This window comes from Scophthalmus maximus, chromosome 9 (assembly GCF_022379125.1).
Source record: "Scophthalmus maximus strain ysfricsl-2021 chromosome 9, ASM2237912v1, whole genome shotgun sequence".
NCBI lineage: Eukaryota > Metazoa > Chordata > Actinopteri > Pleuronectiformes > Scophthalmidae > Scophthalmus > Scophthalmus maximus.
In genome coordinates, this window is record NC_061523.1 from 9,812,510 (window position 1) to 9,831,218 (window position 18,709).

Here is an 18,709-nt window from a genome sequence, read left to right on the forward strand (position 1 = left end):
GCGCTCCCTTGTTGGGAGTGTTTATCCTGACGGAGAAGCGGACACATCGTCAGTGAGTGTCAGGGCGAGGATCGGCGCGATGTGGCCCCTCGTACCGCTGCTGCTGCTGCTCGGTCTGCTGCGACCCTGCACCGCCGGAGCCGCGTTCACACAGGTAGGTTCACCTGTTGATGCCCGCACACACACACACACACACACAGACGGACAGACGGATGTGAGATGACATCACTGTGTTTTTCTATAAATGCTCCGCTCCACACATGCTCGGTTCAGCTTCATTAAATTCATCCATTAAGGAGAATGTGATTCAATAACCTAGTAGTTTTGAGATGTGACGAACCAAAAAAAAACAAAACAGTTTGAGCTGCAACTAACCCGTGAACAGGTTTTTTAATTTTTCCCCCAAATTTGACATAGGCTACAGGTTACAATGAGAGTAGATCAAAAGAAATATGTAAATATTATATATATATATATATATATATATATATATATATATATATATATATATATATATATATATATATATATATATTTATATATTTATATATTTATATATTTATATATTTATATATTTTTATATTTATATTTATATATGTGTACCGTTTTGGGTATCGACCTTACCGAGTTTTTGTTAGGAATCATCACTTGCTTTCATATAGCCATTAATACATGGCAGCACAATTTTGTGGCTAACATTTGTTTCACAGCAATGCATTGTTATTTTGTGGTGCTCCTTTTTTTTTTTTTTTACTATTTCTCAAAAGGAGTGTGTGAAATGTCACGTACAACACCACCCACAAGATAACATTTGTTTAAAGGGACAGAGGCCTAAGCCACGTAGTTCTATTTCTATAATGTAATGTTTCACAACAATCAGTCCTGGAAGAAAGGTATTTGGTCTGTTGCACACATCTCTGTCGAGAAAAGCATATTTTTATGAGCAAAAATACTACACCAGAGAAGTACTGGGTAAATGTTTTGAAGAGTTAAAATCAATATTACCTACTTTGATCTGTGTGTGTGTGTGTGTGTGTGTGTGTGTGTGTGTGTGTGTGTGTGTGTGTGTGTGTGTAAATATGTGTGTGTGTGTGTGTGTGTGTGCCTCCAGCGGTGTGACTCATCCACAGATGGCAACATTTACAGATACCAGGCAAAGACGCTGAACGGGAGCCGCACTGTGAACCTCAGTGAATACCGGGGCAAGAGCGTCCTGTTTGTCAATGTGGCCACATACTGAGGCTTCACCTTCCAGTATGTGGGTAAGAGTCGGCCCCTGATCCACGATCCAGCATTATTTCAAGAGAAAAAATGTTGCCTCGCCACATGAAGACATTCTAACGCCGCTTCTCTCTTCTTTGATCAGAACTGAATGCACTACATGAAGAGATGAAACACCTCGGACTCACTGTTCTCGGCTTCCCCAGCAACCAGTTTGGGAAACAGGAGCCCGGGAAAAAACACGAAATCCTGCCTGGTTTAAAGTGAGAAATTATTTTGAAATGTTTTTGCAAGTTGATCCTGGGTCAGCCCGATTGAAAACACTATAAAACAAAACAACAAGTTCAAGAAATAATGGCAGTATATATATAAATATGAATGTGCGTGTGTATATAAAATTGCTATCATTAAAAAAGAATCTTGTTCCACCATATCAATTATCTATCTTCTGCTGGAAGCCCACACAAGAGGAGAATGCCCAAATTGTCAGTCACAAGCTTCTCGCTACTAGCATATTACTGTGATGTAATATAAGAACATTCATAGGTGAATGTACAGAGGAATGTGCGATACTGGTTAATCCTTTGTCAATCAACAAAGCTTCATTTAATCAGGGAACATATCCTTTGGCAATATGATCAGTTTCTCTTAGCGGCCTTTCGCTCTCTCTCTCACAGACACACACAAACACAGAATTTATGTCTCAGGTTCCGTCACCTTCAACTTAAATTTAAATGAAGGCCTCTGCACAGCTTGTACCGAGTTCGGGACGGCTGCCAAGTCACAGAGTGCCCAGAGGCACGTCCACTGATAAGCTGCTCTCTCCCTGGATTCCAGGCATGTCAGACCAGGCAACGGATTTGTCCCAAACTTCCTGTTGTTTGAAAAGGGGGATGTGAATGGAAAAAACGAGCAAGAGGTCTTCACATTTCTCAAGGTAACTTATGGTCTGTGAGCAGTGAGTGTGTGATTTTAAAAGTGTTCATGTATGATACGTATGTCAAGGAGAGATGATTATAGTAGGTTTGAAAATAACAGTGTTGTAAAAATGGTGTTCTCCAGCTGTGCAAGGTGTTTTCTGCCATCATTTTCTCAGCATCCAGCACCGGAGGCAGAGTGCTGTTGTCGATTTTACAATGAGTGCATACATGGAAGAAACTACTGTGACCTTTGACCTTTTAAGTCCCACTGAATACTGCATAAACATGTTCACACCCTGAACCCACACAGCCAAACCCAGTGTGCATTATTTCCAGTTATTAAAAGCTATAGGTCTATTTCTGAGCCACTGGAAAATTCTCTGCACTGGATGAACAGTATATTTAATGAATATGGTTATTTTGGATTAATTGTAATTTTAAGTCAAATATTTGTCCATACAGCTCTATATACTGTAAGGTTGACTTGACTGTGCCCCGAGGCTTAATCGCTCTCACCAGTCTTGTGCTTCCTGCCTCACAGAATTCCTGCCCCCCGGCTGGAGGCGACTTCGGTGACACTGCCAACAGACTGTTCTGGGAGCCAAAGAAGATCAGCGACATCAAGTGGAACTTTGAGAAGTTTCTGGTGGGGCCGGACGGGAGGCCCGCGATGAGGTGGCACCCGAGCGTCAACGTTTCTGCGGTCCGAGCCGACATTAACAAATACCTCCAGCGCTACACCCAGGGATATTTTAATTAGATCTCCTTCGCTTGTAATGACAACGTATTGTATAAGTAGAGTAAAAATTAGAATGTAATACAGAGTAAGGTTAACAGATTCTGACGCATGAAGATGGCATGTTGAATGAAGAGGAGGCTTGAAAACAGGAAATCTGTGGTGCCTCTTCGGAGTCTGGGGCTCAGGCCAGCTCTTCAGTGCATTCAGGCTGCCCTGCGATCCCTCAGCATCATGTCATCTTCTCACGCCAGGACCTGTCAGCCATTACAGCCTGCATATCAATTACTTTGAATAAATCCTAGAGAACAACACACTGATGTGCAGAAGAATTCCTGTTTTACTGTGTGAGTGAGTGAGTGAGTGAGTGAGTGTGAGTGTGTGTGTGTGTGTGTGTGTGTGTGTGTGTGTGTGTGTGTGGATGTCATGGATAGGAGAACATGATGTCACAAATATGTGGCCCCTTGACATTTTTATCCTGCAATAAAAATGGGCGGAAAATATAGAACATGAGTACACAAGGTAAAATAATAATAGACACATAGAATAGATTTATTAAGCCAGTCAAATACAAAAAGTCTCACATGTGCTTTTGCCAACAGCAATAAAAAGGAGAGGGGGGGACTACAAACCAAGAAAATACAACTGCCAGTAATTTCAGTGTACTGCTAATGTCTCATGTCAGCGCTCACCCATCAGGACTTTGTTCCCTGTAACTTATATTCAAAAATAGCTTGTTTGTTAAAGTGGATCCCCCCCCCCCCCCAAATTCATCCGGATATATTTTGAAGCCCTTCATCTGCCTGCCTGAACTTACGGTCAGTAAAACAGCGGCTGGCTTTGAGATGAATTCTACCCTTTAAAATAGTAACACACGCCATATCTGTGCTATCAGAGCTCTCGACTCTCGACAGTGAGCGAAGCCAGACACCGTGGCAGAGGTTCTCCTCCTCCGAGGAGCAGCTGTACTGCTGTGACACCGGATCTACTTGCCCTCCAGGTGCTCACATTCCTGCGGTTTTTTGAGCAGAATTTGAACATTTCAGCTCTACAACTCGCTTGGTTGATATGAAATATCAGATAACATCAGGAATTTGAGGAAAAGGGCCATCTCTGCTGTCTACAAAGGTTTCAGTGCGTTAACCTGGCGTTGGGGCTAAACTGTGGGCAATAGTACAGTATGCAGCGAGATGAGTATGAATATCGGAATGAGCGATCAAATCAATTGTGGTAAAGTACAAGTGCTGTGTTTAATGAGATTAGGTCCATTGTCATGGGGAAAAAAAGGCTGTGTATGTATTGTGCATTGTGTATTGTGTCTGATACAAACATACAATGTCAATAGCTACAATATATTGGGATTACACTAACAACATAGAAAGAACAGCGTTACCAAAGACAATGATTCACACTTAAGTCAATGCAACTATCAAAACAGAGTTATAAATAAATTATCAATAGTCACAATCATGTTTTTTGGTATGATAAGTTTAAAATTAATTTCCCCCAATTTTTGTATTTCAACAACCACTTTCGAACAGTTACACATATGGGACGGTTCTAGAATAACGATGGTACTGAAGAAATCGCCATAAATCAATCAACATTCACGTTGTAAACTTCCATGTTCAATTTACCTATATAATCATTCGTTGTTGGAATAAGTATATGTCATCTTAGTCATATTGGGGAATGGCTTCCTGTAACCCTACAAGTAACAAGCTAAGTGTCGGGCTGTCACATGTTTGCAGAGAGACAATCACATAGGTATATTTTCTGGAGAGAAAAAACAAAACAATTGAATGGTAAGTATTCAAACCTATTTAACAAATGACTTCAGATCCTGGGAAAAAAATTAAAGAAAGCTCAAAATAATATTTCATTCAGAATAGCGAAGTGTTTCACAAATAGCCTTATAAAACGCAAGTATAAACAACATTACAATAGGATATCTACAGTTCAGTAGGAAAATTATAGATCAAATCACACATTGTCAACTCAAAAACCAACTGATTTCATGCTACTACCCAGACTCCATCAGGAGGGTACGGTGATGCTTTAGTGCTTTCCAGGGTCAATGTTCTGTCGCTCCCTTTTCCCGAATCCTGCTGCGGTGGTGGAGGCTGCTGCTGCTGCTGCCGCTGAGGCTGCTGCTGCTGCTGCGGCCGCTGCTGCTGCTGCAGACGGATCTACAGATGCACAAAGGGCAAAGACAGTTTCATGATTACAGTCACAAAGGAAATGTTGCTGTGCTGCACTTTGTGACTATATCTTGAGTGACCATTGTGTGGTGTCTGGTTTTAGTGGCAACTACTAAAAACACATACTGTAAATTGGACAAATCTTTTCATTGACTGACTAAGGATGTGTACCTTGATATCTAAACTGTTTTTTTAAGAGGAAAAAAAGAAAAGAAATGAATTAACAACAAATCACTTTTATAGACAATCTGGTTACTGAAATGTAAAATAAATAAAAGAAAAATGTAGAAGAAACAGCAATGTTTTGAACAAATCACTATTTCTGACATTTTGGGCAGTTTCAATAAATTCACTCAATCCTCCCATGCTCTGAAACTGGCAATTTCTCAGTGATGGTTCAGATGATGCTCATACAATTCAGATTAAATTCATCAAGGCCCCCGGCAACAATCAGCTGGCTAATGGTTACTTTTAATCATTAACCCCTGTTCATATAACTTAGTTTACTTTGTTTGTGGGCTCCAGCCTGCTGGCGTACATAACATTCCCGTGGTAAAAACAGTTGCAGATGAACAGTAACAAAAGGCTTGGCAGTTAAAACTGTATTTGTGTGTCTGTATGTGATGTTTTGACAGATTGCTTGTGTTTCTGCTTTTACGTGCAAAAGTCTTGAACTTTCCAGCATCGACTCTAGTGAAGCATAGCCAAAGTGTTGAACCTTTAGTTTTCTCTCTCCCATTGTTACTAAGAGTAAGTTCTGTGTGTGTGTGTGTGTGTGTGTGTGTGTGTGTGTGTGTGTGTGTGTGTGTGTGTGTGTGTGTGTGTGTGTGTGTGTGTGTGTGTGTGTGTGTGTGTGTGTGTGTGTGTGTGTGTGTGTTTGTGTGTGTGTGTGTGTGTGTGTGTGTGTGTGTGAGAGAAAGATTATGCTCTTGTTGCTGTACTGTACCTGCATTCTCTGGTGGTGGTCTTGAACTCTCTCCAACTGCTCTGGCCCCTCTGGGCTGTGGGAATGATGACTGCCAAGGAAAACCCTGACCAAAGACAGAAGCATCGCCAAAGTTCAAAACACAGCGTCCTCAAATCAATAAAGCCCTCATCTGTGCCACAACCTAATAATTGTATTGAGCGTAAACGTGGCTAGATTGAGCTGCAGTTAGACCAAATGACATCTGCTCGTTCCTCCAAGGGATAAGGGGAGTAGAGGTAAGAATAAAAAAAAAAGAGCCTTGTTTTTTCTCAGTGAACCAGAGTCACTCCAGAGACGGAGACAGAGGGACCTCAGAGGACCCTTACCGGGGCAACAGGCTGGAAGTCTCGTACAGGGGGCGGTGCTGCGGCGGCTGCGGCTGCGGCGCCGGCTGCATTGGGCATCCGGGGAGGGAAGTGTACGGGCCAGCCCTCAAGGCCCTGCGGTCCCACCTGCACAAAGGGACCACAGTAGGGAGGGCTCAGCACTGAGCCTGACGTGGGGTCTGAGGTACGTCTTTCCTGCTGCTGGCCCTACGAGGGATCACAAGTACACTAGTGATCCCCAATCAGCGCACGGCCACTATCCTCAGCGAGCCCCGTCACGGCATGGGCCACTGCCGACCTTCAACCCTGCTGCCTCTGCCTCCCACCGGGGGGTGAATGTGCCACCTGCTATTCCCGGATGAACTGACAAACACACTAGCTGGAGTGAGGCTTTTGTCCTGGAGTATTGATTTGTCCACTATAAACTGAGTACAGTCCACATCTACGTGACTGTATTCGGTCACAAGGGGGTGGTAGTCTGCAGGGTTTACCACAATTCACATCCTACTGCATGACGCACACACGTGAGGCGTAGGGAGCAACTTTCAGTGACCGCCTTGGCCCTTATTGAATGTACTAGAAAGCCAAATGGAACAGACATAGCACCTATCCACACCGACAGCACAGTTTCATTCACCATTTTCATTTGTCTGCAAATACTACCTGAGCCACAGCCAGTACCTGTTTGTGATGCATCTGCAGCCTCTCCAGCTTACATCTCTCTGTGCGTTCTCTCTGACACTCGTTCTGGGCCTGATGAAGCTGAACCAAAAACACACAATATTAAAAAAAATAATAATATTGATAATCAAATCAATCAAAACACATATTAGGGAGCAGTTAAGTTATACGCCACTTCATACCGTAGACACGCAGTTTACCTGATTGGTCAAATTAGTAATCTGACCCTGGAGTCTCTCAACTTGTCGTCTCAGATCCTCTTTTTCCTCATTCATTCGCTCGCGGTCACTCCTCTCTTTTCTGAAGTCTTCTTCAAAGATCTTCACCTGAAGAACAAAGCGTGATTAAAGAGTAGTCGCGGAAAACGTGGAACAATTGCAGCGTAACCGTGTATGACTTGCACTTCTAACCTGTTCTTTTAGTACAGCAATTTGAGTGAGCAGTTCCTGTTTCTTCAAGTTATTGGCTGCATCTGGAAAGTTACCCTGGCCAGGTGGTTGTTGAGAGGATGAGGTGGAGTGTAGGTTTAAGGCTTCCTCCAAAGCCTGACAGACAGACAGAAGTCATAAGTAAAAGAAAAAAGAAATGTCTCTGTCCGTCATTCCTTTTTTCTTCCATCTCTTCCACACACACCCTGTTGAGGCGTTGGATCTCCTTCTCCTGGTACTCTCTCTGTTTGCTGAGAGGCTGCAGCTGATCCTGCAGGTAGCGGATCTTCTGCTTCAGCTCAGTGGTCTCAGAGTTGAGACACTCCTTTTCCCCCTGAAACACACCCAAGACATTGAAAACACCTTTTTTATATGTTTTTTCTTTTGTTTCCTGACTTTAAATAGTTTTTTAAAAACTATTTCACCTATGCTTTGTGGACTTGTATTCTCACCTGTACATTTTCAATCTTGGACTTGGCCAGCAGCAGCTTCTTGTCGTAGTCGCGCTGCCTCTGCTCGCGCTCTGCCTCCAGCTCAAGCACAGTTTTCTGGGACTCAGCCAGGCGTTGTCTGAGGTCTGTAATCTAAGAAACAATTTAAACTAGTTAGTTCAGGACAGCATTTACCGAATCCTGAACACTGATCACAATCTTAAAAAGGTGCAATTCACATAAACATAAACCAAAGTTACAACTCTCTAGTGAACACAGAAACATCAGCTGCTGCATGTGTTAAGATGCACCCTTAGAAAAGTGTGTTATCGTATTATAAACCACGCCACAGCAACACGGACATATTTGCAAACACACAGAGTTCTGTTGTTGTGTTGAATACAAACCTAGTGACGCAAATGGATATATCTAGGGTTCTGTGGTCTGAACCCAAGGCTGCACGGTGTCCCCACCTCAACAAAGTGTGAATGTAGGTTTTCTCATGATTGTGGGTGTGCACATGCGTAGGTGTGTGAGTATGAGTGTGAGAGTGTGTACATTTGTGTCTCTGCTGCCCTCTGACTGCACCACAGCAGTAAGTCAGCGGGTACAAGAGAGGTGAGGGGAATTCTTACTGAAGTGTGACGGGCCTTGTGGTTAAGAATGCTCAGATAGCGAGCTATTGCAAAATTGCACCTTTTCCCCTGGACAAGCACACAGTGAAGAGAGACATATGCGCATGCACGCATAAAAAATCAGTCCTGTGTTCCTAAAGATATTTACAAATTACAAAATCTTTTCCATCTGTCAGTTCTGTCAACGCAAGCAGCGGAGTAAAATTATCATGAAAATTCCATTGACCACTGGTTTCGTAATGCTACGAAGATTCACTTTAAAGTCTGGCAGCATGATAATATTGTTATATATTTGGTATTTTCTGTGTAGTTTTCTGTAATATTCAAACAACATTACATTACTACAGACCTATTTTATTGTTGTTTGGGTAAGTTGTTAATACTGAAACTTGAAGAAAAAAAATGTTAGTGTTACTATAGATAATGGTAGCAATAGCAGTGACATTTGTATTTAAAGCACTATCTGGCCCTTAAGTTAACAGGACCCATGGTTACGAAAAAGTCAACATCCGCAGAGGCTGAGATGAATTCAGTGGGAGACACACATTCCATTTTGAACCCAGGAAAACGGATACAGTCTATTCTGGGCTCATACATTATTTATATTGAGCAAGGCAACAAGGCAGGGTAAAAGGACCCTGATCTGTGGAAGAAGAAGTGTATATCTTTAAAGATGTAACTAAAATAAAAATGAGACAAGAATACTTGGATTGGACTGAAGAGACACGACTTTACAAAATGGAACAAAGGTGTGAAACGTTTAAACAGTACCGTATCAGTGGAAATAAAAAAAAAGAAAAGTTTCTTTTTTAAAGAATTCGGAGAGTCGGGTATTCGTTCTACTTCAACAGCTCTATATCAGTCAAGGACACATCTGGGTCTTCCCACACCTTTCATAAAAGCTGTAAAGTCATTACTGTACCTTCTGTTCAAACTGTGACTTCATGGAGTTCCACTGAATGTCCCACTGCTTGTTCACCTCCAGTACCTGTAAGCAGCGCCAGAAAGTGAAACAAATGACACTCAACATGTAGGAAACTAAATACACAGAGACTTTCCCATATGGCAAAAGAGGATGAGCAGTAAGTACGAAAAAAGACTCACATCCTTTCTCTGCTTCTCCAAAAGCTTGATCTTCTTTTCATACACCTCGACATCACAAGGTTTAGTTGGAGTTTTCTCTGTAGCTTTTCCACTCTGGGGGCAACAACACAACAATCCTAAATCCAGAACATTCCTCCATTACACACCCAGTTGTTTTAAGTCAGAAACTCATCAAGAAAATCATTACTGAACACATTGTCATGTGTGTTGTTTATGGTCCCAGAAAGTGGAGAGTTGAATTTGGACACAGGTTATGTTCAGTATTGATACATTCTGAATAAACAGCTGATCAGCATTCCGGAGCAGTGGATTCTCCGGTTCAGGGTTCTGTGTACTGAGTCAAGCTTCACTGAACTTTGAATGAACAGGTGAACAGCCCTTTGTGCAGAGCTCTGTGGACTGAGTCCTGCATGTCTTCAGTCCACAGCAGGTCTTTATTTGCAACGGCTCAATTACTGTGGGTCACTTTGGCAATAACAACACGGCTCAGCTCTCTGCCTCCCCCATCCGTTTGTAATTTTTACGTTTGTAATTTGCACAACGTCAGGGAGCAGTGCGGAGCTGGGTGACAGACGGAGAGCTGCTGTGCTGAAGTTACGGGGCAAAACACACAGAGTAATGTAAAAAAACAACCCCAATATAACACATCAGCTATAGACAGGCTTCAAAACACTCGCTAGCATAGCAACATAAAAATGCTACATATAATCCACAAGGCAATGCTCTGCAAAATACAGTAACTAAGCTATCTATCTCCATTAAAAAATGAATGTCTGTTGGTTGTAATGAATGAACGTGCAGTTTTCTGTGGTCTTGAATTAGTCATATGAGTCATTACAGTATCCGCTTTTTCCAGAGCAGTTCTGAACTTTCAGGACAGTTGTTTGACCAGTTTGACCTCAGAAGCCTTACAATGGATGGGAAATTTTTAGTTGATGGATTTCCTTCGTAGTGACGGAAAACTTTTATCCCTGGGAATAAAATGTATAATTTGCCATTTGTAATTTAAACTACCTTCTGCGGTGTGGAAACCTCCATCTTAGGTCGTACAGCTGCGGATTCCTCCTTCACTGGCTCTTCTTTGGCCTCCGGAGCTTCGGTACCAGTTGGTGCAGCAGATGATGCTGCTGCTGCTGCTGCTGCTGCTGCTGCTGCTGCTGCTGCTGCTGCTCCTCCTCCTGTGACAAGCTCTTTGAGTTTCTGGTTCTCCTGTCTGAATCAGCAAGATAATGAAAACGATAGTACATGTGAACAATGACCCTTCCAAGACTTTGTTGAAGTTTTGGTACAGCTACAGGATGTACTGGGAAGAACCTACAATACCCGCTGAGTGCAATGACGCCAACAGAAAGAATTGGAGTAACCCCCCCTCCATCAAAAGTAAAAGCAGGATCATCAACATCCATGACAGAGTAAATAATGAAAGGCTGATTCATACTACATTCAAAAGATCAAGAGAAACATAATTCTGCCATAGTTTAAAAAATGACCAGAAGAATGAGAATGAGATATAAGAGTGTCTGTATTTTTTTTGTGACTTGTAGGGTAAACACAGATCTTAGAGCACCTTATTCTTTTTGATGTTACTATGGGAAAGTTTCTGCTCTAGGAGAAGCAAAACAAAACCCAGTCACATTACGAGAGAAGGCAAAACATTACCTCAGCTGTTCCAAGTCTCGATTCCTGATATGATGGTCCTCTTCCATTTTCTTTCGAAGCTCATTGTTCTCCTGTCTGAGCTGCTCACAGAGAGTCTAGAAATTTTTTTTATCATCAATTTAAGTTATTAAGTAAAATAATTATGACAATGTCTTTCTATATGCCCACACACATAGCTGAAAGCAACTGCTGATAACACAATGGCTAAATACTAATAATTTATGACATATATGTAATCATATTTATTACAAGTATCATTAGATTGCAAACAAAGACCCTTATCCTTCCTTCCCAGTCTTTTTCATCATGACAAAACTTTGTATTTACACAATATTATCTCAATGTATGATGGGAAAACGAAAAAACTAAAAAACACACACGAGCCAACTTGGAAAAATAGCTTAAATCTAAGGTTTTGATGGTGGACAGTGATTGTGTCACATACCTGTAGGAGGGAGGTCCTCTGTTCATTCTTTTGGACCTTGGAGGAAAGATGGTGAAACTCCACAGCCATGCGACCGAGGTGAGCCAACAGCTGGTTGGGGTTGGACTCCTCTGCGAATATGCTGAAGGAGCTCTCTAGTCTCTTCAGCTGGCTCGTTAGCTCGATGTTCTCCTGAGGCAGGGGGGGGATTACACCTGCCACCGACACGGCCTGGAGATACTCACACAGGTAAACAGTCAGTCGTTCCTCTTGCTCTAGCTGACTCAGAGGGCGAGCTAACGATTACACGTGTACTTCAACGAGCACAAGGCTAAAAGAGCAACACGCAGGAACAGTCATCCTGTTACTATTTCTGTGAAGGCAGCCGCTGATTTATCTTAAAAAAGTCAAAGCAGTTTGTCCTGTTGGATTTAAATTTACTCCTCAAACTGCAGACTATTGGTGACCTCAAACCGAGTGGTTGTGGTAAAAGTGTTACCAAACTATATGGAAACTGTGTCAAGTTAAAACTAAACTATTTCAAATTATGTGACAATCTAGTCAGTTAGTTTTGACCACACGTGTGCCTGAAATATTCTGGTATTGTGTCCTATTGAGACATCCTAGGGGATGTAGTGTGTGAATGAATCAGTTGTGTAATTCTATTCAATAATAATCCCGGACTTTCCCATGGCTGACTCAGGTTGGAGCTACCAGTATTGAGTTTGTCAGTGAGTCACTGCAACGAGGATATGTTGTCAGAGGAGTGCTTGAATTTATTCTAAATAAATTACACAATTACAAGCACTGATACTCAATATGCTTAATTGTTTTTGTCGTGTTTAAAAGATTCTCTGGAACTGCAAAAAATGTGAGGTATCTGGAAAATGATTTATCTTCTTTTGTGTCACAACAAGTCTGGTACATACTGTCAAGGCATCTGGATTCTTCTCCTCCATATTCACTGCGTCACACTCTGACACAGCCTCCTGTGAAAACCAAAAGTATGTTCTGACTGTAGCACCGTAGTACAAGCTGTGACAGTAATTGATTCAATAAACTTGTGAGAGTAAAGTAAACATCCAGTTGAGAGCTGCCAAACGTCCAGTACTAATATTTACGGTTGTTTCTGCCTGAAACAAAAGCTCTATCTAACACAGAACAATGCACTTACATTGGGCTTCTCGGGCTGCAAGGTCTTCCCTAAACAGTTGGTTTGCTCCTCCTCCTGCTCTGCGGTCGCGTGTACACAGGGTTTACCTACAATAAGTCACAACACTGCAAAGCTTAATCCAAGTTATAATAGAGTTGAACAGTATTGCCATGTGGTTACAACACTGTACCGATGAAAAATCCACACGTAAAAACTACCATCAAATTACTGTTAAGACTGTGGAACCTACTTTGCGTCTCAGTTTGACCTGGCCCTCCCGCACACAAACTGGCAGCGAAGCTGGAGGACTTGAGGGCTTCGTTATCTCTCACAAGTTCTTCCACTCGCTGCCGAAGCCTCGACGCCTCCGACTGAGACTCTTCCAGCAAATCACCTGCAAGTTCCAGAGAAATGATGACTCTGTCCAGCAGCACCTCACTTGAGTTTCACTCGATCTAACTTTTAACCGTCCTTTCTTTCCTCAGCAGCCAACAAATGGAGTGTGATAAAAGTTTAGTGAGATAATGCATGCAAGTAGCTCTGCCTTGGTGAGTCACAATAAGGAGGTATTAGGGCCATTCACATGACATGGCATTTTAAACAGGCTGCCAATGAAGATCATCAGGTTTCACTAGATTCCTCTTCATTTGCTGCACAAACACATTCCCTTCCGCATTTGTATACTTTACTGGAAATGTTTTTACGTGTAATCTGTCATTTCGTGTTATATGATCTCCTATTCATGATGCCCTTGTGTTTGTATCAAATCATAATTCATTCAATGGTGTTGTTAGGCTAAACACAATTTGACTTCATAGAATTTACAAACTACAAGATAGAAATGAGGAAAATATAATCCTCAGGTATTAGGGGGAAAAAATAAATAGATGTGTAACACCAAAGAACAACAGGCGTTAAAACCACCTGTCCGGAGCCTTTAGGTAACTATGCTGTTTTTAGGAACCCACCTAAGCTCTTAAGTCCCTTCATGCGCTCCCTCAGCATGCTGTTCTCCTCCAGTAGCTGCCGATAGCTGCTTCCCCCTCCGGCCTCCTCTCGGGCCCTGACCTCACTCCCACCTGGATCATAGATGCGGTACGGGCCTTTCCCTTCCATCGCCGTCACTCACTTCCTAGACATGGCCCTCTGAACTGTGGAGAAGAAGAAGAAGAGAGAGACACCAAACTGTTACGCTCAATTTGATCTTTCTGGGGTTTTTTAAGGGAACCGGAGGGCGGTCAGCGGAAGATTTGAAAACACGTGAAAAAAAAATACTAATGACGAGAAGCTGACCTGTAGAGTAATCACAAAAGTGCTGGTGGTCTCCAAACATGGAGGACTGAGGAACTACAATCCTTCGATGAAATTAAGAATACACTGCTCATAGTGGCGAAATGAAAGCACGAGGAACAGTACAAGAGTCACCAGCATCTATTATCAACAAAACAAAAAGTCCTAATTTACTCATTACCTTTTCCTTCTCATAACACTGAACTACAAAGCCCCTCGAACCACAACTGGTACGGGAGCATATTTACGGTACATCCCGATTGCAGATGAAATAAACGTCCTCCACGCAGACATCCCACTGGACGTGACACAGCCACTGTGTCTCGGCTCGACGTGTCGAACGGGACGAGTGGTGGACTGTTGTCGAAGCCACGTGAAGATAATGGACAATTCAAACGAAAAGAAAGAGACATCGCATAACAGTTGAGCGAGGGCGAGAGCCGGGGGGCATCACAACAGTGCTCCCCAGCCGCAGAGAGCCGGGTGGCAACAATGTGCTAACGTAGGTCGAGGCTCAAATGTGACAACTGCAACGCTCCTGTCCGAGAGGCGAGCAAACCAGGGGACAGAAGCAGGGGACGGAAAAGTGACCGCGAGGGGAACAATGCTCGGAGACGTCTGCGCATGGGGACGGGAGTCCCACACGGCGCGGTGGAGCTAACGATAGCTACCTCGATTGGCTGAAGAAGGCTAATATTAGTTTTCGCTGTTGTCATGCAAATCGCTAGCAACATCCTCGTTAGCAGTCGGCTAGCTAACGCTGGATGACAGTGCGGGGACAAGAAGCAGCCTGCTCCTCTTCCCCCCCCCCGCTAAAGACACTCGTACCGACGCAGTAAATCCGCCCTGGAGCGGAGTGGAAACGACAAAGCACAGAACAAAGAGGGCTCCTTCTCTGGCCGGGTACCTTTCAAGCTCGCAGTGGCCTCTCGTCTCGCAGACATCGATTGCGGAAGTGGTCCGCTGGTCTATACTGTAACCTGGGAAATTCCACCTCGCGACGTTTGATGTAAAACAGCGGCGCGAGTGGCGGCGGCGCGGGCCAATCAGGACGCGGCTCTCTGCCAAGCCGGAACCACTGGCTAGTGATGTAAACACTGGAGCGAAACGCTGCACATATTCACGACACACGGTACTGATTTATTTATTTCATTTTATTTACCAAAAAATCTCGCAAGCCTGCTCACACCGTGGACCTTCAGATGTGTGAATGAAGATCACCACACAGCATCAAGGGCTCATATGACGCTGGGCTGAGTAAAACAGACCAATCAAAAACAAATGTCTTAAATTGTAGAGATTTGAATTGAACAATGTATTTCTATCTCTTGAAACCCACCCGGCTCCCTTAGTTCAGGGACAAACCCGGCCATTTTCACTGAATTACTCCTTGCTTCATTGATAAATTTGTAGGAGGGACTGTTGGGGGTTTCTGTGATTGCATCACACATTTCCTCTGAACTGCAGGAGGGCAGTCAGGCCTAGTTCAAGTTACACTATAGGTTCACTGGAAATATTTTGTGTGAGTGCCGAGAGATATGACGTTCATATGGCGATAAGGGCTGCGACAAATTATTATTATCATTATTGATTGATCTGACATCCTTTTCGTGGTTAAGCAAATCTTTTGGTCTTTAAAATATCAGAAAATAGTGGAAGACCATCAGACTGACACATACAAACTACTTGCTTTGACCAACAAACAGTAAGATAACCTAAAGGTGTATCAGTTTAATGCCACAGAAGCCTAAGAAATCCAGTAAATTGTCCTATTTTAGAGGGATTAAACAGTGATTCAGATTAAAATGTATCTTCAAAAAAACCCGTGAGTGATTAAACAAGCAGTAAAATAGTTTCAAGATGAAATAAAATCTGAAAATCCAATATTTGTCGCACATTGTGGAGATTTGCTGTGTTAAAATATAGAAAATGTAAACAGAAGATAAATATGAATATAGCAATAATATAAAAAGTTAAACAGGATTGTACATAAAGAAAAAGCTCAAAAGTGAGTGGGAGCTGCTGCAACAGGCTGCCTTATAATATTATCAGGGTTTTTGTTGTATTACCCCCAAGTTAAACAAATATCTGAACCTGTGTGTTCCACTTAAAACAACTAGGCTTCCTCCAACTGTTTTATGAATCACAAATAAGCACTTAGTGTGCCTTAGATATACCTTGACTGATCCAAAATGTTTTTTTTGTCAGTTTGCATTCATGTTATCTAAACAAAATATCGATGAATATGTCAATGTTATTCCATCCTGTGTGATTTTATTTGTGGTTTTACAGACCTAACATTTCTTGGGTGTTAAAGTTGCTCCGTGTTTGTCAGAAAAAAACACCTTGTTTTTATTTTTGTTTATATACTTCAATCACAGATTAAAAAGTGTTTGTTGAAGAGTACCATGTCACATACAGCACAATAAAGATTACAATATGTTGGGTTAAATTGTCAGAACTTCATTGCAGGCCCGGACTGACCAAACGCGAATACATTTTAGAGCAACAGTGACATCTTGTGGGAATTAACTAACAGGTGATCTGTGACCATATTTCTTCCTCAGTGAATTACAATACAAGGATGATTCCTGAGTCAACTGAAAGAACTAAATGCCTTTGATATAATTCAGTGGTTGTGATCGTGCACCTACCACACAAGAGTACTTGGTAGTTCCAACTGAGTAGCCTTGGAGTTCTTATCAAAAAGCATGCTGTTAACACAGGAAACACCAGTTTACCCATTTTTTTAAACAATACACAACTTGATTCACAATAAACAAAACTACTATGTTTTTATTTATTTATTTATTATATTATGTATTTTTATTCTTGCATGGAGCAACTGTAATGACACCCAGTTTCCGAAGTAGACCATAGTATTTCTCATTGTACAGTCACCAATGTTATTTCCTGTAAGTGCACATTGAGGGTGTACTGTAACAGAACAAGCGTCTTAGTAATACCTTTAAAAAAGGATTTCACCATACTACTCATTTGTCTCTTAAACTTAGCGTCCGATTACTGAATGAATATTATACAGAAAGAGAATGAGTGAGAAAACACGTGAGAGTGGGTTGACTGCCTGTAATATGTGTACTGCCTGTGCTTTAACACCATTAAAGCTTATTTTAAAATCCTTTTTTATACATTGAAATAGATTCGAGTGACGGGTATCAGTCAAATAAAAACCACATACAACAACTGACGGTAATGGTTTTGACCTTGTAGTATTTGGATCAGCAGTGACCAAAACACTAGTGTCGTGTGAATCTGTTCCACAGAATCTGCCAGCACAAAAATCATAAAGCTTAGGATACAGGAAACATCACCTATCATTTAATCCTGCTGGGCAGCAAACTTTGGACTTTGTTCTCTCCTCCCATACTTCCCCCCCAAATAAGAAGAGTTTAAATCATTTGCCTCATGGCAGAAAGACAGGAGAGTGAGCAGACGACATGTGAGGGACAGTAATTGTCAGACTGAAGCACAGTGTTACCAGTGCGCACTTCACCCCGCCGAGACACAAGGACAGTCCAGTCTTGCGTCTCCCACTCGTAGCAGAAATCGGCAGCTGATAGTCATTAGCTCTGCGCTACTGAAATCGAATTGTCCTTTTGTAAGAAAACTACTGACTCCAGCTGTCCTCTCATATCCTTAAACCAGGGACATCCTTGCTGCAAAGTCTCTTTGGGGCATACGAAACATTTGGACAAGATGTGACTGGCACCACGTATCCTTCGGTTTTAACCCCAACAGGCTGTTTGTAGCATTTTCAAACAGCAAATCTAAAATCTAGACCTTTTTTTTTTAACCTGTGTGCTTGAACCTTGTTCTAAACATGGATTTGGACAGGTCTACAGAATGTGACCCTTTTATGCTATAAGGAATTACAAAATTAAACATAGCAATATATACTAAATTAACAATATACAAAAGACATAATATAATAAACAGTGATTTGCCTTTTAGTGCATTTCCTTAGGATTAAATGGTCTCCTGTTGCCAGTAAATACCACACAATCATAGAGTAAGTTGGTGTTTTTTTCTAGCAGATAGAGCAGAAATCAATATTTTTTACTGTGACATTTGCCTTCCAAGTTATTGTCCAAACGGCGAGCAACCCTCATTTCACTGACAAAATGAAACTGTTTTAAACCCCTTTCGATTCAAAGAAGCACAAATAATGGCATAAATAATGATAACACGTCGTCAATGCTCTTCTATGACTACATCTCAAATGTTAAAACAAATAAACAACAACTCACCCACACATTCAGCTTGTGTCGGAGAGAGGCACTTTTTAAGGAAACTGGTTGAATCGAGGGGGAGCAATTTCACTGTGAGACTCGGGGAATTCCCATAACCCAGTAAAATGGCCTGTACTGTTTGTTCAGTCTGAACAGAACCGGGTGTGTGTCCAAGTGTGTGGTGCCTTACCAAGTAAACAACACATGAAAATATAATTGATAACAATTCAATATTCAATTTGTATATTCTAATTTGTACATCAGCTTACTCTTCGTACATCAC

At 42.0% G+C, this 18,709-nt stretch overlaps 2 protein-coding genes across 8 annotated transcripts; one reads left to right on the top strand and one right to left on the bottom strand.

The window, feature by feature from the left end:
- On the top strand, positions 1–3,191 carry gpx3 (glutathione peroxidase 3). Its single transcript, XM_035650791.2, has 5 exons — positions 1–154; positions 1,112–1,262; positions 1,367–1,484; positions 2,059–2,158; positions 2,683–3,191. Exons 1-5 carry the CDS (start codon positions 80–82, stop codon positions 2,899–2,901), a joined length of 663 nt encoding a protein of 220 aa, XP_035506684.2. The 5' UTR covers positions 1–79; the 3' UTR covers positions 2,902–3,191.
- Positions 3,192–3,400: 209 nt separating this feature from the next.
- On the bottom strand, positions 3,401–18,574 carry tnip1 (TNFAIP3 interacting protein 1). Of its 7 annotated transcripts, none has more exons than XM_035649236.2 (18): positions 18,445–18,574; positions 13,855–14,037; positions 13,137–13,280; positions 12,908–12,993; positions 12,663–12,722; positions 11,755–11,973; positions 11,310–11,404; positions 10,665–10,863; positions 9,651–9,743; positions 9,469–9,534; positions 7,933–8,064; positions 7,686–7,814; positions 7,463–7,597; positions 7,253–7,378; positions 7,053–7,133; positions 6,372–6,578; positions 6,025–6,109; positions 3,401–5,066 (listed from the first exon to the last, which is right to left on the bottom strand). In XM_035649236.2, the coding sequence occupies exons 2-18, from the start codon at positions 14,000–14,002 to the stop codon at positions 4,936–4,938; spliced, it is 2,136 nt and encodes a 711-aa protein (XP_035505129.2). In that variant the 5' UTR covers positions 14,003–14,037; positions 18,445–18,574; the 3' UTR covers positions 3,401–4,935. The 7 variants fall into 7 exon arrangements, with proteins under 7 accessions (XP_035505129.2, XP_035505132.2, XP_035505133.2 ...); XM_035649239.2 differs by lacking the exon at positions 18,445–18,574 and adding an exon at positions 15,084–15,235 and having other exon boundaries at positions 11,755–11,964; XM_035649240.2 differs by lacking the exon at positions 18,445–18,574 and adding an exon at positions 15,084–15,235 and having other exon boundaries at positions 6,372–6,497.
- Positions 18,575–18,709: the final 135 nt, after the last annotated feature.

What these genes read in the sequence shown, in the direction of transcription:
- tnip1 (XM_035649236.2), bottom strand. Translation starts at nt 14,002, where the DNA reads ATGGAAGGGAAAGGCCCGTACCGCATCTATGATCCAGGTGGGAGTGAG. An exon ending in GAAGGGACTTAAGAGCTTAG is followed by an intron (nt 13,281 to 13,854) that starts GTGGGTTCCTAA and finishes TGGAACTTGCAG; the next exon opens with GTGATTTGCTGGAAGAGTCT. An exon ending in AGTCACAGTTTGAACAGAAG is followed by an intron (nt 8,065 to 9,468) that starts GTACAGTAATGA and finishes ATTGTTTCTTAG; the next exon opens with ATTACAGACCTCAGACAACG.